The sequence below is a fragment of the Mandrillus leucophaeus genome, unplaced genomic scaffold (assembly GCF_000951045.1).
Source record: "Mandrillus leucophaeus isolate KB7577 unplaced genomic scaffold, Mleu.le_1.0 Scaffold549, whole genome shotgun sequence".
Lineage (NCBI taxonomy): Eukaryota > Metazoa > Chordata > Mammalia > Primates > Cercopithecidae > Mandrillus > Mandrillus leucophaeus.
The window spans coordinates 1090910-1116472 of NW_012105908.1; the positions used below are offsets into that span (position 1 = coordinate 1090910).

General features: G+C 34.9%; 1 protein-coding gene across 4 annotated transcripts in view; it reads left to right on the plus strand.

Annotated features, from left to right (window-relative positions):
- The window catches only part of PDS5B (PDS5 cohesin associated factor B), a 121657-nt gene that overhangs the window by 1150 nt on the left and 94944 nt on the right, over positions 1-25563 (plus strand). For all 4 annotated transcript variants that reach the window (XM_011997814.1, XM_011997815.1, XM_011997817.1 and 1 more), the window contains exons 2-7: positions 2245-2448; positions 8661-8747; positions 8856-8953; positions 9584-9710; positions 17815-17895; positions 23284-23424. In XM_011997814.1, coding sequence (XP_011853204.1) covers positions 2245-2448; positions 8661-8747; positions 8856-8953; positions 9584-9710; positions 17815-17895; positions 23284-23424 — 738 coding nt within the window. The remainder of the gene's footprint in view (positions 1-2244; positions 2449-8660; positions 8748-8855; positions 8954-9583; positions 9711-17814; positions 17896-23283; positions 23425-25563) is intronic.

A 25563-nucleotide genomic window follows, 5' to 3' on the forward strand; every position in this document is an offset into this window, starting at 1 on the left:
GATCTCCTGACCTTGTGATCCGCCCGTCTCAGCCTCCCAAAGTGCTGGGATTACAGGCTTGAGCCACAAATACTCTTCTTTATTGCTACATGGTGTATAGCAATTTTTATAAGGAGAAAAAGATGCTAATGCTGTCATAAATTTCACATAAAGTCTTAAATATTGTGCATATATGTTTATACCTAAAGTATCAGATTGTCAGACATCAGATATTTATTCAAAGGAAAATCATCTTTGAGCAGATTAAATTTACTAATAGGTGGATATTTTATCTAGTTGGGAACCGGTGTATATTTTATTAAGAATAGTCAAGCTATAAATCCCTTCTATATATGACATGCTTTATTTTCTGTATATTTACCTTCTCTTGATCTATTGCATTTTTTGAGAAACTAATACATTTATTACCTTATATTTGTTTATACTAAGAATAAATGAGCATTCCTGTTGTTTGTTGAAAAACTAATCTTGAACTCAGAGCCTGCACTTAAACTGATTAGCATTAGTATCTTTTAGAGATGTTATTTTCTCAGATTTCTTTTCTAATTTGGAGGACTCATGAGTTATTAATGAGTTATATAACAGTATTTGAGTTGTAGACAGTAGAGAGGAATTCCCATTTTCTGGACCTTGAACAAAACTTTGTGGTTATTGTTGTTGAAATGATTGCCTGAATACTCATATTTAGTGTTTGCAATATGCTTTCATTATTTTGTAGACATTTATGTCTGGCAGCAATCCACTTTTCTCATTTATTTTCCTAATTTATACTTCCTATTTTTAGCGTCCTCCTTCTTAGAAAAATATAAAAAAATTATGTGGGATGATATGTACAAATACCCAAGTAAGTTTTATACATTATAACAATTTGTTAACATGTAAGGTGACACTGTTTATAAAATTTATTTTTTTCCTGTAACATTTTATTCAAAATATGTTTAATCTCTTATCTTTTGTTAAGAGATCTACAGAAATAAACAGTTCCATGCACACAGTTCTTTTTTACCCTTTGTGGTTTTTCCTAAACATGTAGGTAATCAAAGCATAAATCTTAAAAGTGATAAAATAAAAAAGTTAAAAGACCTGGACATCATACCCTTAATCTAAATGTAGTACAAGGTTGGAAGCATTAGTCTACTGTTGGTTTTTGTAGAGATGGGGTTGGTTCTGGTATCTGGCATAATAGAACTGAGAGTTTACTCTGTGAGGAACAGTGTTTTCCACAGCTGCTCTGAGAATTCAGTAGAAATTGAGCCATTTATTATTCAGAAGTCTAGCTGGATGGCAAGTGGAAATCCTTGCTGCATAAAGGACCAAGACATTTAGCATTGATACCTTGTGGCCAGCCACACTTGTTGCCTAGTATTTGCAGCACCACCTAGTGGATGCTGGATGCTCACCTTTCCGTTGGAGTTATATTTAAATGTCAGTTCCTATCAAGTTAGGCAATTTTGTTTCATCTGAAGTAGGAATAGTGCAGACTGAGATCATCATTGTAATTACTAATTTTGAAATCAGAGAAAGCTCTTCTCAGAATTCATGGTGTACCATTCTATTTTCTATTCACCTTTTATAGAAGTATTTTTGAAAAAAGAACCATTTCTTTTAGCTTCCTTTGGCTTAACTCACATGTGCCACTGAATTAATGAATTATCCATATCATATTCTCTTTTACTGCTGCACAAGAAATATTTTGTTGGATGCTGTGGTAGATACTTCATAGTAACTTTTCAGTGTTTAGGGATGCATCTTTGACATCCTTTCTTAAATAAAACCATGTGACAGGAGTGGTTTAATGGCTTAAATGGAAAATTAAATTATCATCTTAGGGTTTTCTTTAGGCATATAGTTTTTCTTCTCATGAAAGGATTAGAAATATTATTTTTAAAAAAGATGGTATTCTTAAGGACTTATCCTTTTAGTCCAGTTGTACAAGTGAGACCAGAAGTTTCCACAAATATTCTGTTGGAATTCTTCCAATGATGACTACTACATAAGGGCAATTTAAACTTTAAAAATCTGGTTAGCAGATATTTTGGGTAAATGAAAAAATATTTTAGTAAATATTTTAAAGTTTACTTTGTAGTTTTAGGAGGATTGTGTTCTCTCAAGTAGAGACTTTCTGCAGAAAAATGAAAGTATATTCATTTGAAGTTAACCTTAGCAATTAATATGACCTTTATTTCACATGGCTGTAGTTTTACATGGAGCATTTCATTATTTGATTTTTTTATTTTTGTATAGATGGTTGTGAAAACTTTTATGGATATGGACCAGGACTCTGAAGAAGAAAAGGAGCTTTATTTAAACCTAGCTTTACATCTTGCTTCAGATTTTTTTCTCAAGCATCCTGATAAAGATGTTCGCTTACTGGTGGCCTGCTGCCTTGCTGATATTTTCAGGATTTATGCTCCTGAAGCTCCTTACACATCCCCTGATAAACTAAAGGCAAGTACTGATTTAAATAACTCCAAGATTGACTGATACTTTGATTTATCTTTCTAGCTAAAATAGGAGTTAAGGTATTTAGATGATTTCCTTGGATACTTTGACATTAGCTGCAGTAATATTTTGCTAAACTTATGGTTTTTTTAGAACATATTTTTGAAAAACTCTCTGGTCTTGAGGTTAAGAAGTAGATTAAAACAGTGTATACTTTTTTTATATTATGTTATCATTAGCTCTGTTTCTTTCATTATAATTTTGGAGGCAATTCCTTTTTACTTTCGAAAATCCATATTGAAGACCATGGCCATTATTTAAAAGACAATACCTAGTATAAACATGAGTTTGTAATATATAATCCTAATTTATTTAATGGAAGGTGTGACATAAATTGTTATGAAGAAAATGCAGGCCAGGCGCAGTGACTCAGGTCTGTAATCCCAGTACTTTGGGAGGCTGAGGCAGGAAGATTACTTGAGTTCATGGGTTTGAGACCAGCTTGGGCAACATAGCAAGGCCTTGCCTCTACTTAAAAAACAAACAAACAAACAAAAAGCCTTGTGTGGTGCTGTACACTTGTAATCCCCTAACTACCTGGGAGGCTGAGGTGGGAGGAGTGCTTGAGCCCCCAGGGGGCGGAGATTGCAGTGAGCCTAAACAGCACCACTGCATTCCAGCCTGAGCTGAGTGAGACCCTGTCTCTATTTAAAAAAAAAAAAAAAAAAAATCAGTCAACAAAGTTTTAATGGAAAGATACAAAAGGCATGTATTTCTTGGTTACAGTAGTTGTAAGTAAAACTATGTAAGTGCAAATCTTTAAAAGATGAGAAGGGGAATAGCACGAGTAATCTTTTTAGGAAAATGCTGGTAGAAAACATGAAGTAATTGGAATCGTGCAAAAGATACTGAATGTTTATAAGTCAGGTCAGGTAGGAATTAAAAACAGCAACAATAAAAGATAATTGTGGAGGCCGGGTGTGGTGGCTCACACCTGTAATCCCAGTACTTTGGGAAGCTGAAGTAGGCGGATCACCTGAGGTCAGGAGTTGGAAACCAGCCTGACCAACATGGTGAAACCTCGTCTCTACTCACAATACAAAGATTAGCCAGGTGTGGTGGCACATGCATGTAACCCCAGCTGCTGTGGAGGCTGAGACAGGAGAATCACTTGAACCCGGGAGGTGGAGGATGCAGTGAGCCGAGATTGTGCCACTGCACTCCAGTCTGGCTGACACAGCGAGACTCTCAGGGAAAAAAAAAAAAAAAAAAATTGTGGAAACTATGGATTAGAAAATGAGTCCATAGAAAGATTATTAATCCACAGTGTGAAAAAATGGCAGACAATTTATGTTTATTTCACTTAATAAGTCTTGCTGTTACTTATGTGTCAGGAGCTGGATTTACAGTGGTGGAAAAAACCCAGGCATGGTTCTTAGACTCATGGAGTTCTTGATAATTGAAGTGAGGAATGTGCTTATTTGATCAAGTCTACCAAAATTCAGGTAGAGAATGTGCAGCCTGTTTTGGGCATGCTTGTTTTAAATTTTGATTGGTAAAAGAATCTTAGGGTGAGGGAGGTAGAGGGCAATATTTGTCATTTAAAGGTGGAATTGAATTGTAAGATTGGCTGGTCCATGTAATTGTATACCCAGGTACTAGCTTGATTTCTAAATGTGAATTTCTCATATGGAGATGCTTAATCGGTTTAAGGAATGATTCCATTTGTTTGATGGTGGCTGTGGCTTTCCCGTACTAGATGTCTTGTTGGCATTCTCATGAGGAGGAAGTCTAACTTGCCTCTCTTGGGGATCTTTCAGTTTGCATAATCAAGGACCTATTTCAGGGCTTTGGAGGTAACGAAAAGTTCTCCCTAAAGAATAGCTACATTATCTGTTCTGTTTGTAACGGGACAATTTATGAAAAGACTGTAGAAGAGCTGAAATTAGGGTCTTTTTGCATTATTCCCTAGCTGAAAAATTGTAAGTATTTGGTTTTTCTTATGAATTTTTGAGTCTTATTCTAAATGCTTCTTTTTTCTTTTTGGAGGACAGTACTTAAAAATTATTGACTTTGAGGGTGCTTTCTAAATATTTAGGAGATTTCAGTTCGTTTTGATCAGCGTCAGGTTCATATATATGTGTATGTATTTTGTCTATAGTAGTGTTGTATGCATATTAGAAAATTGTGATATTTGAGCCTTACTTTTCCACTTTCAGTTTGTTGTTGTCATCAGCAAACCCCTTTTATACAGTTAGCTTCATGTTTAGGCAGTAATTGGTGAGGTTATAAGTGACTGTTGTCTTTCCGTCGCCACATAGAGTCAATATGGCATGTATACTCTTTCAGCAATCCAGCAAGGGTTCAATCATAGAGAACATATTTTCCACAGTGTTGCTATTAAAGTAACTTGTTTTAAGTAATCTTTTTTTTTTTTTTTTTTTAATTTTATTTTAGGTTCAGGGTACATTTGCAGGTTTGTTATGTAGGTAAATTGCATGTCATGAGGGTTTGGTGTACAGATTATTATAAGTATGGTTCCCCATAGGTAGTTTTCCGATCCTCACCCTCCTCCCACCCTCCACCCTCAAGAAGATGCTGGTGTCTGTTCTCTTCTTTGTGTTCATATGTACTCAATGTTTAGTTCCCAATGATGAATGAGAACATGCGCTACTTGGTTTTCTCTTCCTGTGTTTGTTTGCTTAGGATAATGGCTTCCAGTGGCATCCATGTTGCTGCACAGGACATGATCTCATTCTTTTTTATGGCTGTATAATATTCCATGGTGTATATGGAATATTTTCTTTATCTATTCTACTGTTGATTGGCATTTAGGTTGATTCCATGTCTTTACTATTGTGAATACTGCTGCTATGAACATACGCATACATGTGTCTTTATGGTAGAATTGATTTGTATTCCTTTGGGTGTATACCCAATAATGGGGTTGCTGGGTCAAATGGTAGTTCTGTTTTCAGTTCTTTGAGAAATTGCCAAACTGTTTTCCACAATGGCTGAACTACTTTATATTCCCACCAGTAATGTATCAGCATTCCCTTTTCTCTGCAACCTTGTTAGCATCTGTTGTTGTTGTTGTTTTTTTTTTTTTTTACTTTTTACCTATAGTCATTCTGACTGGTGTGAGATGAAATCTCATTGTGGTTTAGATTTGCGTTTCTCTAATCAGTGATGTTGAGCAGTTTTTCATATGCACGTTGGCCATACGTATATCTTCTTTTGAAAAATGTCTCTTCATGTTCTTTTCCCTCTTTTTTTTTTTTTGGACAGAGTTTTGCATTGCTGCTCAGGCTGGAGTGCAGTGGTGCAATCTTGGCTCACTGCAACCTCCGTCTCTCAGGTTCAAGTGATTCTACTACCTCAGCCTCCCCAGTAATTTTTATCACAGGCGCCCATCACCACGCCCGGCTAATTTTTGTATTAGTAGAGTGGTTTCACCACGTTGACCGGGCTGGTCTCAAACTCCTGACCTTGTGATCTGCCCACCTCGGCCTCCCAAAGTACTGGGATTACGGGCATGAGCCACCACGTCCGGCCTGCCTTCTTTTTAATGGGGTTGTTTTTTGCTTGTTAATTGTTTAAGTTCTTTATACATTCTTAATATTAGACCTTTGTTTGATGTATGGTTTGCAAATATTTTCTCCCACTCTGTAGGTTGTCTCTTAACTGTTTTGCTGTATAGAAGCTTTTTAGTTTAATTAGGGTCTCATTTGTCAATTCTTGTTTTTGCTGCGGTTGATTTTGGCATCTTCATCATGGAATCTTTGCCAGGTCCTATGTCCAGAATGGTGTTTCCTAGGTTATCTTCCAGGGTTTTTATAGTTTAAGGTTTTACATTTAAGTCTTTAATCCATCATGAGATGATTTTTGTATATGGTTTGAGGAAAGGGTCCAGTTTCAGTCTTCTGCATATGACTAGCTAGTTATCCCAGCACCATTTATTGAATAGGGAGTCCTTTCCTCATTGCTTGTTTTTGTGGTTTTGTTGAAGATCAGATGGTTGTAGGTGTGCAACATTATTTCTGGACTTTCTATTATGTTCCATTGTTCTATGTGTCTGTTTTTGTACCAGTACCATGCTGTTTTGGTTAGTATAGCCTTGTAGTATACTTTAAAGTTGGGTAATGTGATGTCTCCAGCTTTGTTTTTTTTTTTTTCTTTCTTTCTTTTTTTTTTTTTTGCTTAGGATTGCCTTGGCTGTTTGGGGTCCTTTTTGGTTCCACAGACATTTTAAAATGGTTTTTTTCTAATTTTGTGAAGAATGTCCTTGGTAGTTTGATAGGAATAGCTTTTCATTCAGTAAATTGCTCTTTGGACAGCATGGCCTTTTTAGTAATATTGATTCTTCCTATCCATGAACATGGAATTATTTTCCATTTGTTTGTGTCGTCTGTGGTTTCTTTGAGCAGTGTTTTGTAATTCTTTTTGTGGAGATCTTTCAGCACCCTGGGTTGCTGTATTCCTAGGTATTCTTTTTGTGGCTGTTGTGAATGGAATTGTTTTTGTGTGTGTGTGTGTGTGTGTGTGTGTGTGTGTGTGTGTGTATTTTTTCTTTTTTTTTTAAGACAGAGTCTGGCTGTGTCACCCGGGCTGGAGTGCAGTAGCACAATCTTGGCTCACTGCAATCTTTGCCTCCTGGGTACAAGCAATTCTCTTGTCTCAGCCTCCTGAGTAACTGGGACTACAAGCACATGCCACCATGCCTGGCTAATTTTTTGTATTTTTAGTAGAGATGGGGTTTTACCTTGTTGGCCAGGCTTGTCTTGAACTCCTGGGCTCAAGCCATCCACCCGCCTTGGCCTTCCAAAGTGCTGGGATTATAGGCTGAGCCACCGTGCCCAGCTGGTATTGTGTTCTTGATTTGGCTGTCAGCTTCAACATATGTGGTCATCATTATGTGGTGAATCACATTTTAAAAGTTTGCGAAGATTGTTATGGCTTATTATGTGGTCAATTTTAGAGTATGTGCCATGTGCAGATGAGAAGAATGTATATTCTGTTGTTTTGAATGGAGAGTTCTGTGGATGTCTGTTACGCCCGTTTGGTCAAATGCTGAGTTTAGGTCCTGAGTATCTTTGTTAGTTGTCTGTCCCAATAATGTAATTCCGTCAGTGTAGTATTAAAGCCTCCCACTATTATTGTGTCATTATCTATGTCTCTTCATAAGTCTCTAAGAACTTGCTTTATGAATCTGTGTGTTCCTTTGTTGGATGCATATATTTTTAGGATAGTTAGGTTTTCTTGTTTAATTGAACCCTTTATCAATATGTAATGCTCTTCTTTATCATTATTGGTTTAAAGCCTGTTTTGTCTGAAATTAGAATAGCAACCCCTGCTTTTTTCTGTTTTGTGTTTGCTTGTTAGATTTTTCTCCATCGCTTTATTTTGACCCTATCAGTGTTGTTGTATATGAAATGAGTCTCTTGTAGACAGCATACAGTTGGGCCTTGCTTCTTTAACCAACTGACCACAGTGCATCTTTTAATTGAGGCATTTAGTGTGTTTACATTCAAGGTTAATATTGGTATGTGCTCATTTGGTCTTGTCATCGTGTTGTTAGCTGGTTATTATGCAGACTTGATTGTGTGGTTGCTGTATACAAATGTAGATACAAATGCAGATATAGTAAATTAGTCAAAAATATGAGATGGGAATAGATTTAGAAAGATAGGGAAAAGCAAGTAATTACAATGATTAGTAGGAAGCTTGACAAATTGACTTCTAAGAGTCTGAGCTTCTCTGTGGTATCTATTGTATTGTCATTTGGCAATTACAAAAATTGTTTCCTAAACTGCTTTTGCTATTTAATTACCATATATTTTGCTGTTCCAGGAAACCTGATCAGCTCTCAGTCATTGCAACACTTTTTATTCTAAAAATAGCATAAATTTTAGCTGTCTCAGTTTTCAGGTCTATTTGTTTATCTTTTGTTGTAAGATGAAGTTTTTTGACTTTAAGATTATGGTAAATGATTTACTGTTTTCCTATGAAGGATAGTAAGATATTTAATGTAAGATAGTTAATGTTGTTCATACAGAAATATACTTTAAAAAAATTTTAGCCAAATAAAAATTTTTTCTGGCTCTTTATAGTTTATTATGATATGTACACATGAGTGCTGAATAAACTCTAGGGATTTCATGGATATTTTCATTTAGTGTTCATAATCTGAATGGCACTTTGTCTTTTTTTTATTTAAGGATATATTTATGTTTATAACAAGACAGTTGAAGGGGCTAGAGGATACAAAGAGCCCACAATTCAATAGGTATTTTTATTTACTTGAGGTAAGCAATATCTTGTATCTCGAGATGACATTTTAAACTGATTTTTTTGTTTATATATTTTTACTAATCAAAATGTTTAACTTTCACTTTTTTACCTCTTATATTTAGAACATTGCTTGGGTCAAGTCATATAACATATGCTTTGAGTTAGAAGATAGCAATGAAATTTTCACCCAGCTATACAGAACCTTATTTTCAGTTATAAAGTAAGTTTATTTTATTAAGTATGTAACATTAAAAAAAGATAACAAATTTTGAACATGTAGGTGGATCTGCATAAACTGTTATAATTAATATTAGAAGGCTAAGAGATGTAACTTTTAACACAACTTAAATTTATTTTTATACATGTTTGAAAAATGAATAGAGCTTGATTTTGTATTTATATGTAATTATTGGTTAGAGGAATGGCATAAGGCCAATGTAAAACTTTTTGGATTGCATTATTTGTCTATAAAAAATACATACTGACTTCTTAATGCATGTGGCTATTTGAGCTTTTTGTGTATTCTTTAAAATTATTTACTAGAATTAACTTCAAAGCAATTCAATTTTCTGAATTTAAGGCAGAACTGAAGTTACTTTTGATGTAATTACTTTTGATTGTGAGACTGGTTAAAATTAGGGAAAAATAATTTAAGAAATGTAGCTTAAAAATACAATTTGTATACTATTGTATGATGTGGGAGAGAGGGAAGCTTTAAATGAATATACATAGAATTTTATTTAATATTTTAGTATTATTTTTGTGAAGCATAATGCTTGTCAGTATCATCTTAAGAGTAAATCCTGTATATCTCAGTTGTAATTGAAACAAAATCTGTTTTGAATTTCAGCAATGGCCACAATCAGAAAGTCCATATGCACATGGTAGACCTTATGAGCTCTATTATTTGTGAAGGTGATACAGTGTCTCAGGAGCTTTTGGATACAGTTTTAGTAAATCTGGTACCTGCTCATAAGGTGAGTAACAATATATAGTGTAATGTGTCTAATGCCTGTTAATAGTAAGGCTTAAAATTTGTGCTTAGGTTCTAAATATGGTTTATCCTGCTTTAACCTTTTAGAGAATCTATTGGTTTAGTTATATTAATACATATTTATTGTGTTTAATGTGTAATAAAAAGATACACTTAGTCACTAGTAAGAAATTGTAGATTTCATGTAATAACATATTTGTTTTGATTCAGTTGTGTATAGAGTGTATTTCAGGGAGTGAGTTAGTAGCTACTTAGATGCTGTTACATAACTTACTTGTCAGAAGATGGAACCGAGTAGGGCCATAACTAAAAGATGGTGATAATGTAGATAGAGAGGACTGGTGAAATTTAAAGGGAAGTCTCTACTAAATGGGAGAGGAGTAATATGTTGGTGACAGTGTTTTTTGCCTGTGTGATGTTTCTGTGTTTGTGTGTGTGTGTGTTTGTGTTTTGATTTTAGGAAATGACTGAATCTCCAGTTAGAAATACGATTCTGTAATTTAGAAGGCTGTGGGTTAAAGAGAGGAGGACAGGAATCACCAGTGTAATTATCTGTGCAAATGTAAGACCTCTCTGGCAAGATATAGTCTCAGTGTAGAGCTATGCAGGATTGACACAAATAATGCTTGAGTGAAAATGATTTCATAATTCAAAAATCAAACTCTTAAAGAAAACAGTATCTGAATCCTGAAACTTAGCAGACACTACTAATAGCAAGATTAGAGCTCAGAAATTCAGAAAATATATTTATTAAATAAAATTCACAGGTCCTGGTGTGCTGTGGGTTCCTAGTCAGCTGCCATCTTGCTCCTTTTCGCACCCCTCACTCCTTCCTGTTGCACCTTCTGAATGGAGCACACCATGTGCTGACTCTACCCAGACCAGCCTCACTTCTGCCTCTGGTGACCACAAGAGGGAAGGGGGAAGCTGGCAAGCAGATCTGCAGAGGCTTGTCCCATTGTCTCCTTCACCTTGGTGCCCATATCTAGTTATAATCCCTGTTAATCCGTTTTTAAAAATCAGCCTGGGGCCCAGCTAGTGACTTCCCCTGGACAAACGAACACCTGTCCTGATGCCACAAACTCTACTGCCTGTGTGCTCAGGTGAGAAGACAGAGGTTCTGAATCTAGCCACAGAATGCCCTAGGGAGGAAGGCTGAATTCCCAGGGAGAGACCTGCTAAGCCTTTCAAATGGGCTGTGCCTGACTGGACTCTCAGCCTAGCTCTCTGGAACCCTCATCCACTTGTCAACTGTGCCAAGACAAACCCTCCTAGACACAAATCCAGTATCTAGCTTGGCTTTCTGCACTGAGCAGCTGACTACCAGAGCCATCTGAGGTCTCCATCCATCCATTGTCATGGAGAAGACTGTTGGGGAAAATAAACCCACCCTTCCTGATTACACATTTTCTCTTTGGCCTTGTGGGGAGAGGACCTGTAGGTACTTCCAGAAACTAGAATCGTAGGATCTAGTAAACCAAGTACTTACGGATTCAGTCTTTGCTTAGTCCATTTAGCTTAGGGTGGAAATTTCTCAAGGCAGTTACTATTTTGCAGCCCTTTGCATAACTTGCATAGCTCCCTGCAGTTTAGTGAATGACACTGAATAAAACATTCTGACAAAATTTTTAAAAAAATTATAAATACTCTTGAAAGGATTAATGATAAAATGTTTAAGAGGTAAAGAACTAGACATATTAAAGGAGAAAATTAGTAGAAAAACTCATTAGGAATGAAAAATGGCTGGGTGCAGTAGCTCACATCTGTAATCCCAGCACTTTGGGAGACCAAGGCAAGTGGATCACCTGAGGCCAGGAGTTCAAGACCAGCCTAACCAACATGGTGAAACCCTGTCTCTTCTGAAATTACAAAAATTAGCCAGGCGTGGCAGTGTGCGCCTATAATCCCAGCTACTCAGGAGGCTGAGGCAGGAGAATTGCTTGAACCTGAGAGGCGGAGGTTAGAGTGAACCGAGATTGTGCCACTGCACACTCAAGCCTGGGTGACACAGTGAGACTCCGTCTCAAAAAAAAAAAAAGAGAGAAAAAGAAAAGGAAAAATGGCCACCGAAATAGAAACCTTGATTGAATTGTATGTAAAAGATATTTAGAGAACTGGGATAGATGTGAGGAAATTATACAGGCACAGTTAGATGAAACATGAAAGATAAGGTCTGACATATTTAATAGTGATTTCAGAATAACAAATAGAGAATTGAGAAGAGATGATATTTGAGTAGAAGTTAGCTTAAAATATTCCAGAATTGGTTAAAGCCATTAATTTATGGAATAGTGAGAAAAAGTACCATGACTAGAGTGAAAAAAAAAAATAGAGGAAATCCCTGTCCTGGCCCATCCTGAAATTATGGAATACTGAAAGAGAAATCATGTATAAAGCACCCAGAATGTAAAGGCATGGCCCTTACCAAGGAATGAAGGCTAAACTGATTGCTGACTTCTCACTTGCAGTGTTAGAGAATAAATGTAATCTTATGTAAAATACAGTGGGTTAATGGAATTAATAAGTGATATGATCCTGGGATAATCAGGAGCATTTGGAGCTATTAAATTTGAACTTTAAATGAACCATTTATGTTAAAATTTTAAGGATTATAATAAAAGGAAGAGTTACAGTAAATGTAAGTGGCCTATATTTACCATGTAAGACAGGTTCTCAGACTAGATTGAACATAATCTGGGTGGTTATTTTTACTAAGAAATAAAACCAAAATACGTTCACAAAAGGTCAAATATAAAAGGATGGAAAAAGTACTTGCCAGGCAAGTGTAAACCAAAAGAAAACCAAGGTAGCTTATATTAGACCTAGTAGTTTTTAATGGATAAAGAAGAGCTTTATATAATAAGAAAAGATTCAGTACTCAGGAAGATTTCTAAACTTCTATGCACACAGGCTCAAAATATATAAAACACAAAGTGAAAGAATTATGGACAGAAAGAAGCAAATTCACTACCTGTGTTCCGTTTTAACATGTGTTTTAGTGATTATAAATCAGGTAAACTGAGTTTATAAAAAGATTGAGGATTTCAAACACAAAACTGCTAATTTAATGACAAGCATAATTAACAAGAAGAAAATTCACTATTTGTGTTCCATTTTAACATGTATTTTAGTGATTATAAATCAGGTAAACTGAGTTTATAAAAATAGGATTTGAAACACAAAACCAGTAATTTAATAGCAAACATATAATCTGACAAAACATTGTCATAATGGCAGTTAAAATATTTAGAAATGATAAGTGATACATATTAAAACTTGCAGGATACACTTTAAGTGTAACCTCATGGCTAAATGTCCATTTCAAGGAGTAATAAAAACGTTATGATAATAAATTATACAAGGAAGAAAATAGTGAAGAAATGAAATTAGTGAAATAGAAAACACAGTGACATTCCCTCAAAACCCAAAGTTAGTAATTTGAAAAATGTATTAAATAAGCAAATGCTTGGAAATCTCGATCACAAAAAAGGAAATGGTATCTATGTATAGTTTTAGAATGAAATGAGAAACAGTGAACATGAAAAAGATCAAAAGACAATTCCATGAGGAATATTTTATGCTAACATATTTGAAATTAGAATAAATTCCTAGAAAATATAACCTGGGAAATTTGTCTTGAGAGAAAATCAAGACAAATAGCCTACAACCAATACTTTTAGTTGGTTTTAAAAACTCTGCCTATAAAACAAAGCTCTTTTTTTCAAACAACAATAGCAACGATAGCAGCAGCAAAAATAATAACAGCAGCAGAACTCAAACCAACAACAAAAGGATCTGTAAACCCATTACCAGGATTTTTCTGTTGATCATTTAAGTGGCAAATATTCCTAACCTTCAGCACACTTCCAAATTATAGAAAGAAAGGACTACTCCATAACTCATTTTATGAGCAGAGAATAATCTTCCTAGGGAAACCAGGTGCAAACCAAGCAAGAAAAAAAAATAGGCTAATTGATTTCCAATATAAAATAGTAATTTCCAGAATGATTTAAAATACTATTGATAATCACCAAATTGGCTTTATTTTAGGAATACAAGGATGGAGTAACATTAAAAATGTTAGTGATAGACTAAGATATTTGTTTAATAGATCAAAGAGAAAGACAAATTTTAATAGATACAGAAAAAGATGGATACAATTCATTATAATTTGTAACTTAGCAACTTTGAAATAGAACTTAAACTGATAAGGAGATAATGTATGTTACAGTATTTAATGGTGAAATGTTGAAGCATTCTCTTTGACGTGAGGAACATTGTAAAAATATTGCCTCTACTCAGGCAAAAAGGCAAACATGCTTTAAAAAATTTGGTATTATTTATATGTATATATTTTGAAATATCAGTAGCTTTTGGGGTACAGGTGGTTTTTGGTTACATGGATGAATTGTATAGTGGTGAAATCTGAGCTTTTAGTGCCCGTCACCTGAGAAGTGTACATTGTACCCAGTGTGTACACAATGTGTTTATCTCTTGTCTCTTCTCCGCCTTCTGATTCCCTGTAGTCCATTATATCACTCTGTGTGCCTTTGTGTACCTATAGCTTAGCTCCCACTTACAAGTGAGAACATACAGTATTTGGTTTCCCATTCCTGAGTTGCCTCGCTTGGAATAATGGCCTCCAGCTCCATCCAAGTTGCTGCAAAATACATTATTTCATTCTTTTTATCGCTGAGTAGTGTTTCATGGTGTATATATACCACATTTTCTTTATCCACTCATCAGTGGACAGTTAGATTGGTTCCATATCTTAAGCATGCTATTTTTAATCCGCATTATAGTAGGTGTATTACATTAGTGGAATAAGACAAGACAAATACAGTATACAAGGATTAGAAAGAAGAAACTAAACTGAAATGTGATTGTGCAGAAAACACAAAATGGTGTACAGACAAATTTATAGAAAATATAAGAACATTCTAGAAGGTTGTGAGACATAAGATACAAAAACATAATTTCAAACATTTTTCATTTGTAACTTTAACAAAGATGTAAGGTACTTAGAAATTTAACCGTAATGTGTATCACCTTTATGTTGAAAATTGTTATAATTGACTGAAAAGCGTAATAGAAAACCTACATATGTTGAGAGATTTACTGTTTATGGAAGGGGAGACTCAGTATCATAATGATGTCAGTCTTCTGCATACTGATCAATAATTCAATCAAAAATAGAAACCAAGGCCAGGCTCAGTGGCTCTCTCTCGTTATCCCAGCACTTTGGGAAGCCAAGGCGGGGGACTCACTTTGAGCTCAGGAGTTTGAGACCAGCCTGAACAACATGGCAAAACCCTGTCTCTATGAAAATTAGCTGGGGAAGTGACGCATGCCTGTAGTCCCAGCTACTTGGGAGGCCGAAGTGGGAGGATCGCTTGCAGGGAGGTCAAGGCTGCAGTGAGCCATGTTCACACCACTGCATTCCAGCCTGGGCGACCAAGTGAGACTCTGTCTCAAAAAAAAAAAAAGAAAGAAACCGATAACATGTGCACTTGTGTGTAATTTGACAAGATGAATCTAAAATTGACATGAAAGAGCAGATGACCAATAATAGCCAAACAGTTTTAAAGAAGAATAAGAAAACAGGGACCTAATCTTGACATTATTTTCATGTGCCCCTTTGGCCATAATCAGTCAGTGATAGACAAAGGGACATATGGAAATAATGGAGAATTTCTTAATGGAAGCATCCTTATATAGAAGCTGAGAGAGTGGGTATTACGTTATCAAAGAGGGAATAAGAAATTATTTAATGAATGGTTTTAGGACAGTTTAGCACTTATATGGAAAATAATAAAAATTAGATACTTACTTCAGACCATACATAAGATTAAATTACAGGTGGAATAAAGGTCTAAATCTGAAAAGTATAATTTTAAAAATTTTGTTTGAAAATAAACATCTTAACCTCAAGATAGGAATGAATTTCTTAAAGATACAGAGAGCAACTCCGTATGAGAACAGCATTGATATATTTGATTACATTAAAAATGCAAGCTATTTGTGGTGCCCAATATGTGAAATTGACCTGTATCTATCAATGGATGAGTGTATAAAGAAAATGTGGTATATGTATACAATGGAATATTATTCCAGCCATAAAAAAATGAAATTATGTCATTTGCAGCAACATGGATGGAACTGGAGGTTATTTTGTAAAGTGATATAAAATGAGAACAGGAAGACAAGTACGTTTTCACTCATGTGGGGGCTAAAAAAGGTCTCATGGAAGTAGAGAATAGAATGGTGGTTATCAGAGGTTGGGAAAGGAACTGGGGAGGGGAGGAATGAAGAGAAGTTAAGGAGTACAAAAATACACTTAGAAGGCATAGTTCTTTCTAGTTTTTTATTTTATTTTATTTTATTTTATTTTATTTTATTTTATTTTATTTATTTTTTTGAGGTGGAGTCTCACTATGTTGCCCAGGCTGGAGTGCAGTGGCACGATCTTGGCTCACTGCAACCTCTGCCTCCTGGGTTCAAGCAATTCTTCTGCCTCAGCCTCCCAAGTAGCTGGGATTATAGGCATCCGCCACCACACCCAGCTCATTTTATTTTTATTGGAGACAGGGTTTCGCCATGTTGGCTAGCCTTGGTCTCAAACTCCTGGCCTCAGGTGATCCACCTGCCTCTGCCTTTCAAAGTGCTGGGATTACAGGTGTGAGCCACGGTGCCTGGCCTCTTTCTAGTATTTGATAGTACAGTAGGGAAATTATAGTTAACAATAATTTACATTTCAAAATAGCTAAAAGAGAAGATTTTAATGTTCCCAGGACAAAGAAAACATAAATATTTGAGGTGATGGATATATCAGGTACCTTGATTTGATTATTACTCAGTGTATACATGTATCAAAACAGCACATGTACCCCCAGAATAAGCACAGTTGTTACATACATATCAATTAAAAAAAAATGAAAAATGTCTCCATACTTTAAGACACCATAAATACTGTGAAAAGACAAATATAGACTAAGGTATGTTATACATGTACAGACAGTTCCTGACTTAATGGTTTGACTTACTTTATGATGGGTTTATTGGGTTATTGAATGCATTTTGACTTACTATGGGTTTATTGAGATGTGACTTCACCATAAGTAGAGGAACATCTGTAATTGACGAAAGTTTAGTCCGTAGAGTCTATGGAGAAAATCTAAAAATAAATAAGAGCAAGACTAAACAGCCTAATTGAAAACTGGCCAAGATAGAATTTACAGAAAATTACTTCTCATTTACATAAGGAGACTTGTACAAGACATAATGTCAGTGAATAGGAGAATCAGTAAAGAATCTGTAGTATATCATATCTAAACAGCAGTTAGTATGAATGAAATAATAAAATACAAGCATTAAGGCAGGTAAATCTAAAAATATGCTGAGTAAAGAGTGTGAGTTTAAGGATATATACAGTGTTCCTGTTCTCTGGAATATGTTTAAACTGGAGTAGTGACTCCATTTTTTATCTTTACTTCCTTGTATCATTATCAAAGTCTCTGAGAAACATATCTTCTTATGATATTTTTTCTTGTTGTCTTCCCTCCATACTTTACTATTTGTTGTATTTTCTGTTGTATCCTTCTACTTACTTGTGCTCTGAAATGTGTTTGAGTAATCTGCTTTCCCACAGCTGCTGAAAACTCCTTTGTCCTTCCCTGCCTATGGTTCCCCATCGCTGTCCACACTAGAACATAGTTCATTCTCTTAGGATGTTTTGGTTTTTTTTGGACCTGGAGTGGAACAACCTGTGTTTGTAATTAACTGATTTGATTTTGGGTCTAGATCTAGAATAACTCTATCTAATAAGCATTTATTGACCATTTCTATGTGGTTTACATTATGTTATGAACAAAATAGGAAGAGAATATAATTATCCTTACATGGATGGAATCTTAGATCCAGTAGGCCAGTTAGTCCTTAAAAAGAAAAGTGGTTTTGCCTTCTCTCTTTTATTCCAGTTGAGTCTTAGTTTTTTCATTCATTTACTCAAGAGTAGCATTTTGAATACAGGTAATATTTTGCTTTTCATTTTAGAGATATATAATATAGATACTGTTTATATTTTTCAGAATTTAAACAAGCAAGCATATGATTTGGCAAAGGCTTTACTGAAGAGGACAGCTCAAGCTATTGAGCCATATATTACCAATGTAAGTCTTACTTGTAATTGGTTGTCAGAAGGATTAAACCGAAAAGTTAAAGACTTGCTAGAAGCAAAATTCCGTCAGATAGTATATAGTTTTAAAAACAACAAATTTGTGTTGTTTTAACCCTTAAGTAATATATTTTCTTTCTCCTCCTTAAAATTATTCTTGCTTAATATTTTTTGGAAGGCTTGCTTTCATCCTATTTGTTCTTTATTTTCTTTCAAATTACCTGAAAACTTAAACAGTTTTATTTTGGTTAGCAAGATATTCTGTTTGTTTCTACTGATAGAAATAGAGTTAAATGTAATTAGATAAAACATGTGGAACTTTTCATTATTCAGAGACATTGCTTACAGGTTTTTGGAGCTTAAATTGATTTGTACAAGAAGAAGATATGAACTAATATTAAGACCTAGAAATTGAAGGCAAGTATGAATGGCAGTAGTGATTTAGTAAAAGTTGCTTATCTATTGCTATTCCTGGGGTAGATGCCATATAAATCTATCTTTTCTGAAAAAAAGGAACAATTGTAATAAAATGAGCCCTTTCAGTATCACCCCAAATCTACTTACTTATGATTGACTATCTTGTATTTATTTTTAGAAGAAATATTTTTTAGCTGCTAGGTTCACTGACAGAAGTTTATGGTAAGTTTTATTTTCTCTCCACAGTTCTTTTGAGTTGTACAGATTTAGGTGGCAGTATTCATATTATATTCTATGTGAATGGTGCCTCCTAGAATACAAATGTAGAGTACAGCGTTAATGGTGCCGCTTGGAATTGTGTAACAGTACAGTCCTTCCACCTGCTTTTCAGTTTCACTCACCTCCAGACAAGTAAAGGATATAAATTTGCATTCCTGAGTAAAGTAAGAAAGAAAGCCTTTAGTAATTACTTATGCATTCTCCTAAAATTTATTGAGGGAGAGTTTTTCTTGTAGTATACACAAATTTAAAGTCAGTGTATGAAATATATCATGAAAAGATGTACTTTGAAAACTAACATACTTCATAAAACAGTAACCTAATAAATTCCAGCTTTTGTTTCTGGCTTATAGCCTTAGAGAATCCTAAACATACGATGATTTGGAAAAGTTAATTTAATTTGTAAGGAAATTGTTTTGAAGGGTAAACTTTCAGAAGCTGTGGAATCAAATTCTGTAACCTATCTTAATTGCTCCAAGAGTGTCAGGGAACTTCAAATATTGGTTTCTGCAGTTTTTAAGCTATGGGTATTGGCTGAGATAAATTGGTTGGATTGAGTTTTTTCATCATTGGCTTAGTGGCACTTGAAGTGTGTAGATCTAGACTGAAACATTCTGTAATTATCCTTTTCCCTTGCTTCAAGTACTTCTAAATGACTATTTGCATGGGCCATTAGAGCACACTAGGTGAGCTCCTCCTGGTGGCCATTTATTTAAACTCATATTGCCAAGCCAGTTTCTTTTTTTCTCTTCTTTTTTTTTGGGCAAATTGGGGGGGAACACATCTTATTTTGGTTTCTTTTTCTGGCATTAAAATAAGAAAAGATCACTGTACCGTATTGATATCTCTACTCTGATTGGGGAAAATCAATATTTGATTGGGGCAATTAAAAGAACAAATCCACAATAAATGATGAAACTTATTAGAGTTAGATGATTAGGTTCGTTATATGGTTTTCTCAAATTTTGTATGTTTGAAAATATTTATAATAGAAGTTAAAAAAAGGCTGAGGAAATATTTTTAAGAATCCCAGAATACATCAAGGTAAAAACATTTCTTTATCACTTATACCTTGTGTTAATTTCCTGTTATTCTTGCGTGCAGAAATAGAATCCTTCCCCTGTGAACTACCCAAACTTTCATATTGTATCTATATCAAAAGCTGGGGAGCAGGGGCCAAGCAGAGTGTTCTGAGCACACATTGAATTATATATACTTTCTCCCAGTACCTTGTCCACTATTTTCTTATTTCTCCCTGTTTTCTTATTCCTTGCCTTATTTGAAGGTTAGCTAAGAAATAAGAATTGCTTTTTCCCTCCCTTTAGTTCCTTTATGTCTGCTTAGGTTTCCATTTCAAACCTTTATAATTACATATAAAATCACTTTCTAGTGAACTTAATTGTCTTGTAGTAGGGTAAAATTAGTTCAGTGTTAGAAATCATTCTTAGCCCTTTTGGACTTACAGTTGAAAAAGCCATTATTTACTGATCTTCCTAGTTGAGAATTAGCAAGTAAAAATAGGAGTAAGATACTGAGATAATAACCCCACTTCTCTCTCTTTTCTGGTTTTCATTCACACATACAGACACATTCTTTTTTTTCTTTTTTTTTTTAATAGTGTTTCTTACATATCAAGACTTAAGAAATCACTGTGGTAGTATAGGTTATTTATTAAATTTTTTTGTTATTGTTGTTTGAGACAGAGTCTTGCTCTGGCACCCTGGCTGGAGTTCAGTGGTGTGATCTTGGCACACTGCAACCTCTGCTTCTGAAGCTCAAGTGATCCTCCCACTTCAGCCCCCTGAGTAACCGGGACTACAGGAATGAACCACCATGTCTGGCAAATTTTTCCTTTTTTAAAAAACTTTTTGTAGAGACAGAGTTTCATTCACCATGTTGCCCATGCTGTTCTTGAATTGCTGTGCTCAAGCAATCCTCCTGCCTCAGCCTCTCAAAGTGTTAGGATTATAGGCGTGAGCCACCATGCCCAGCCTAGGTTATTTTTTTAAAATAGAATTTGTTGTAACACAACAACCTAGGAAGCTGAGCAGCACATATATATTTGTTTAAAAGGTAAAATGGAATATCAAGAACAAAAAGTACATGGTGATAATTCTAAAAATTTCCTACATGCATCATTCTTAATGATGTTATTTTTCACCAGTTCTTTTTTCTATCACAAATTTTAGGATATGGCAAAAAATTATTTTGTTGGACTGAAAAAAGTACATCCAATCTTTGTTGGAATAGGTAAAATTTGGTTAAATTGCTTAATTCCACTGAGCCTCTGTTTTTGCACCTGTAATGCTTGGGTGGTGGTAGAGAATGTGTTATTTAATGTGAAAGCACTTTGTAATTAAAATTAGCCATGTATATTTAAGGTAGAATTTATTAATAATTTTTTATAATTTATTTATAATTAAGGTAGAATTTATTACTGACTGGTGACATCTTTCATTAGGAGGCATTTGCTGTACAAAAAAATTAATTTGTAGTATATAATCACCCATTTGTAAATGAAAGAATTTTAGGAAGGAAATATTTTAATCAACTTTAAATCTGCCTCCACTAAATTTTCAGCCCTTAGGAAGGGCTCGGATTGTTTTACCCATATTTGTATCATACTGTCTTTTGCATATTTTTTATTCATTTACCAAACATATATTCTGTGCCTCCTCTGTATCAGGCACTGTGCTAGGTAGGCTTTTACACACTGGAGAAGATCAACTTGGTCATTGTCTTTTTGGAGATTATAAAAGTGTTCAACACATGTTTTTTAATGGAATTTGTGAGAAATTAAACCAGGGAATGATTTTTTTTTCTTAATTTTTCAAATAAGTTTTTCCCAGACTGTTAGAAGATGATGATGGTTCGACCACTTTGGTGGTGAGATTGGGAAGGGTTTTTGTTCTTTATTAAGGAAAATACTATTTATTAAATAGGTAGTATTTATTTTACTATATGTTAAGCAGGAGAAAATTTGTGAATGGAAGCAAAAAAGCCACTTTATTTTCAGCCTGAGTAAGAATTTAACCTTTGATGTCATGAAATTCTCTTCCTATAAAATTGATAAATAGGAAGGACAAACAAGTTCGTTTTAAAACTAATAAAGAATAGCAAAATAGAATTTGTTCTTCTTTCTTCAAAAGTCACATAAAAACAACACAAGAAGTAAAAGTAAGCAGAAAAGACATAGAAATATGAAATCCTCCACTTTGTACTCTCAGTATAGAAAGTTAAAGTGTAATCAAGCCAGTTGTGTGTTAACTGTCACAGAAGAGATTAGGGCAGCTTGCATGGTATAAAGAATCCTTGACTCCTTCTCCCCTGAGACTCAGGAAACCATGCAGGATATATGGCGGGGTATGCTTTTGGTTAATTTTTTATGTTTTTGGAAAGTTTTAAATAGAAAGGAACTTGACAGTTATGCCATGCGTCTTCACCAATTTCAGTAGTAATATGATAAATGATCTGAGTGTGGAAACTAGTTAGAGTGAGCTATATGGTAGGGAAAAATTGTTTAAATTTGGATTTTCCTTGTGTTTGTGTGTGCTTTTAATTGGATTTTAATTAGTGTTGTAAACCCTGTAGATATGTACACATCAGAACATAAAAGAAGACAAAGGATTAGAAAGAGGTAGTTTTTCATCAGAAGTAAAAAATTACATATTTCAAACATAGAATTGCCTTCTATGAAAATGTAGGAAGGCTGTATCTATGGGATGATGTTTTCTTCTGTATGTACTAAGGTGAACAAGCTATTTTCCCTCACCCTTGGGGAGATTAAGACATTGTTTTAGTCAGGGTTCTCTAGAGAAATAGCCAATAGTGAGTGAGTGTATGTATATACAGACACACATACACATATATGTGTGTGTATATTCACACATAGTGTATAAATACACACACACACTGAGAGACACATGTATATGTATGAGAGGGAATTTATTAGGGGAATTAACTTATGAGATTACAGAGTCTGAGAAGTCCAAGAGTAGGCTGTCTGCAAGCTGGAGAACCAGGGAAGCCGGTGGTGTTACTCTCAGAGGCAGAAGGCAAGGCCTGAGAACCTAGCAGGGGACTGGGCCGCTGGTGCAGTTTCTGGAGTCTGAAGGCAGGAAAACCTGGAGTGCTGCTGTCCAAGGATAGGAGATGAATGTCCCAATCCAGAAGACAGTGAATTCACTTCCTTTTGCCTTATTGGGCCTTCAAGCCTATTTGGATGATGCCTGCCCATACTGAGGGCAGATCTTTCCCGCTAAGTCTACAAGCCAATCTCCTCTGCAAACACATCATTGTAGACACACCCAGAAACAATGCTTTACCAGCTCTCTAGGTATTCCTTAATACAGTCAAGTTGACACATAAAATTAACCATCCAGAAATATACACAAATAATAATATAGGATAGAATATAGTCAGTATTATAATGGGGAGCAGAGTATATTTGAAAAGTAGAATGTTTATTGAAATGTTTCGGTCTGTTTTATTGTATACAAGATGGATTCCATGTTTTATCTTTTCCTGTAGCCTGTACTGGTTTCCCATGTAATGTTAGAAAATATTTTGATATGCCTAATTTGATTTTGTATAAAATAATGATGAATTTGGTCAAATAATTACGATTTTGAAAACATTCATCTTGTCTCTGGTTTTTCTACTAATGATAGGCTTTCTTTCTCAAAAGTTTTTTAATCAGGTTCTGATGCTTGGGAAAACATCTATCAGCGATTTGTCAGAGCATGTCTTTGACTTAATTTTGGAGCTCTACAATATTGATAGTCATTTGCTGCTCTCTGTTTTACCCCAGCTTGAATTTAAATTAAAGGTAACTTGTAAAAATAATATGATTCTGCCAACCAAGTTATTAGCAAAAAGCATTATTTATAGCTTTTTAATTTTTACAATAGTTTTAACTGAATGTAAGAGATGAAGGGGGAGTATTACCATTATATCTTCACATATTTGTGCCTTGTCTGTCTGTGAATCTTCAGTGCCTGGCAGGTGCCTAGCAAATAGTAACTGCTTAATAAATGATTAGTAAGGTTAGCAAGATGGTATTTTCCTCCAGATATTTTCCAGATAAATTCTAGGATTTGACTAACTTTTGAAGTCTTAGCTATACATCAAGCTTATGTTTTCAAGGCGCAGTTTATAGTAGTTCCCTTGACCACTTAGACCATAAAAATAGTTTAGAGTTTGTTATCCACATAGTGTGAAATGCTTTCCCTTTATGCATATTATCTCATGTTGCTTATGTTGCAAGTTTGTTTGCTTTTTATATAGTTCTGTGAATTTTTTATTGTTTTGAGAGGATTTTTTTTGTTTTGTTGCCCCGGCTGGAGTGCAGTGGTGTGATCTTTGCTCACTGCTAGATCAAGCAGTGAGGGATCTGTCGGGATCAAGCGATTCTTCCACCTCAGCCTCCCGAGTAGCTGGGACTACAGGCATGCGCCACCACCTCTGCTAATTTTTGTATTTTTTGGGTAGAGACAGGGTTTCCCCACGTTGGCCAGGCTGGTCTCAAACTCCTGACCTCAAGTAATCCACCTGCCTTGACCTCCCAAAGTGTTGGCATTACAGGCAGAAACCACCACCCCCGACCCAGTGAAATTTTTTGGTAGCATGTTCCTAACTGCTTTGACATTAAATTATGCTGTAAAATTGAGCTTTATTTGCAGAATTGGAGAATATACTTTTCTTTTTCAAATCATTACAGTAAGATTAAGTAAAGCTAGTTATAATTATTTATCCTTGTGGACCCAGAAAAATTCTTAAATGAGTTTTGCGTCTAAAAATTTTGATTTTCTTTCAAAAACAAAACAGTCCACATTGGTAATGTGAACACCCCAAGTAGCCAGTACATAAGTATTCTTCTTATATTCTGGAGTATGTTTTCGGTATGTTTCTCAAATGAGTCATTCAATTAACTGGCCTTCCTGTCCCCTTTTTAATGTGGTTAGTGATTTGGGTGAGGCAGCAGGTAGTCACACCTCTAATTATTTGTTGGTTTATACGATTTTCTCTAGTAAAGATATTGAGTAAATGCTATGCATGTTCCTACACACTATGAGAAATACAAAAATAAGGAAATTATCATCCCTGCTTTCAGCAAACTTAACATCTAGTATGAGAGGAAGAGGAAAAAAATCCAGATCTAATATGAGGCCAGATATTATAAGTGTCATAAGAGATACAAACAGCGTACAATTGAAGCAAAGGAAACAGCATGCAGAAGCATATAGAGGTAGGAAGGTTCCGGGTGAATTTGTGGAACACAAAGAATTATAATTGGAAGATAGCATAAAGTAAGTTTAAATCACTCCTGGCTGCATATTAGAATCTTTGCCTGTTAAGACTTAAAGAAATAGCTGTCCAGGCACTAAACCAGACTAGCTGATTCAGAGTTTTGGGGAATTGAGGTTTTTTATTTTTTTTTTGTTTTGTTATTGTTGTTGTTCTTGTTTTAATTTTTTTTTTTTTTTAAAGTTTTGAGATGATTCTAATGTACAGCCAGGCTTGAGATATAATTACTTAGAGGAATAAAGAGAGAAATAATAGAGATGAGTTAGGTCATACTGTGGGGGCTCTTGGCATGGCAGGTTGTGGCATTGGTTGAAAATTTAAAAACAATTTGTGTAATGACATTTCCATAGCACCTTGAATATCAATGCCTTTTGATATACCCGATTCCCACACTTTATGTTCAAGTCTAGTATTGTGACTGGCTCATTCACTTATCCATTGAGTCATTTGTTGGCAGTGCCAAAATCAGTAGTGAAATTGAGTTCACGTCCCTAGGGTGTCCCCAGTGTAGTATATAAAACAAATTTGAGTTTTCACAGGTTTAAGTCCTCTTCTTTTTACTGTTGAGCTCCTTTTAGAAATCTGGTCTATGTAGATGAAGTGTCTTACTGGGAGACTTTAGCACATACTAATAGAGCTAAAAAGTATATTCACACAGAGT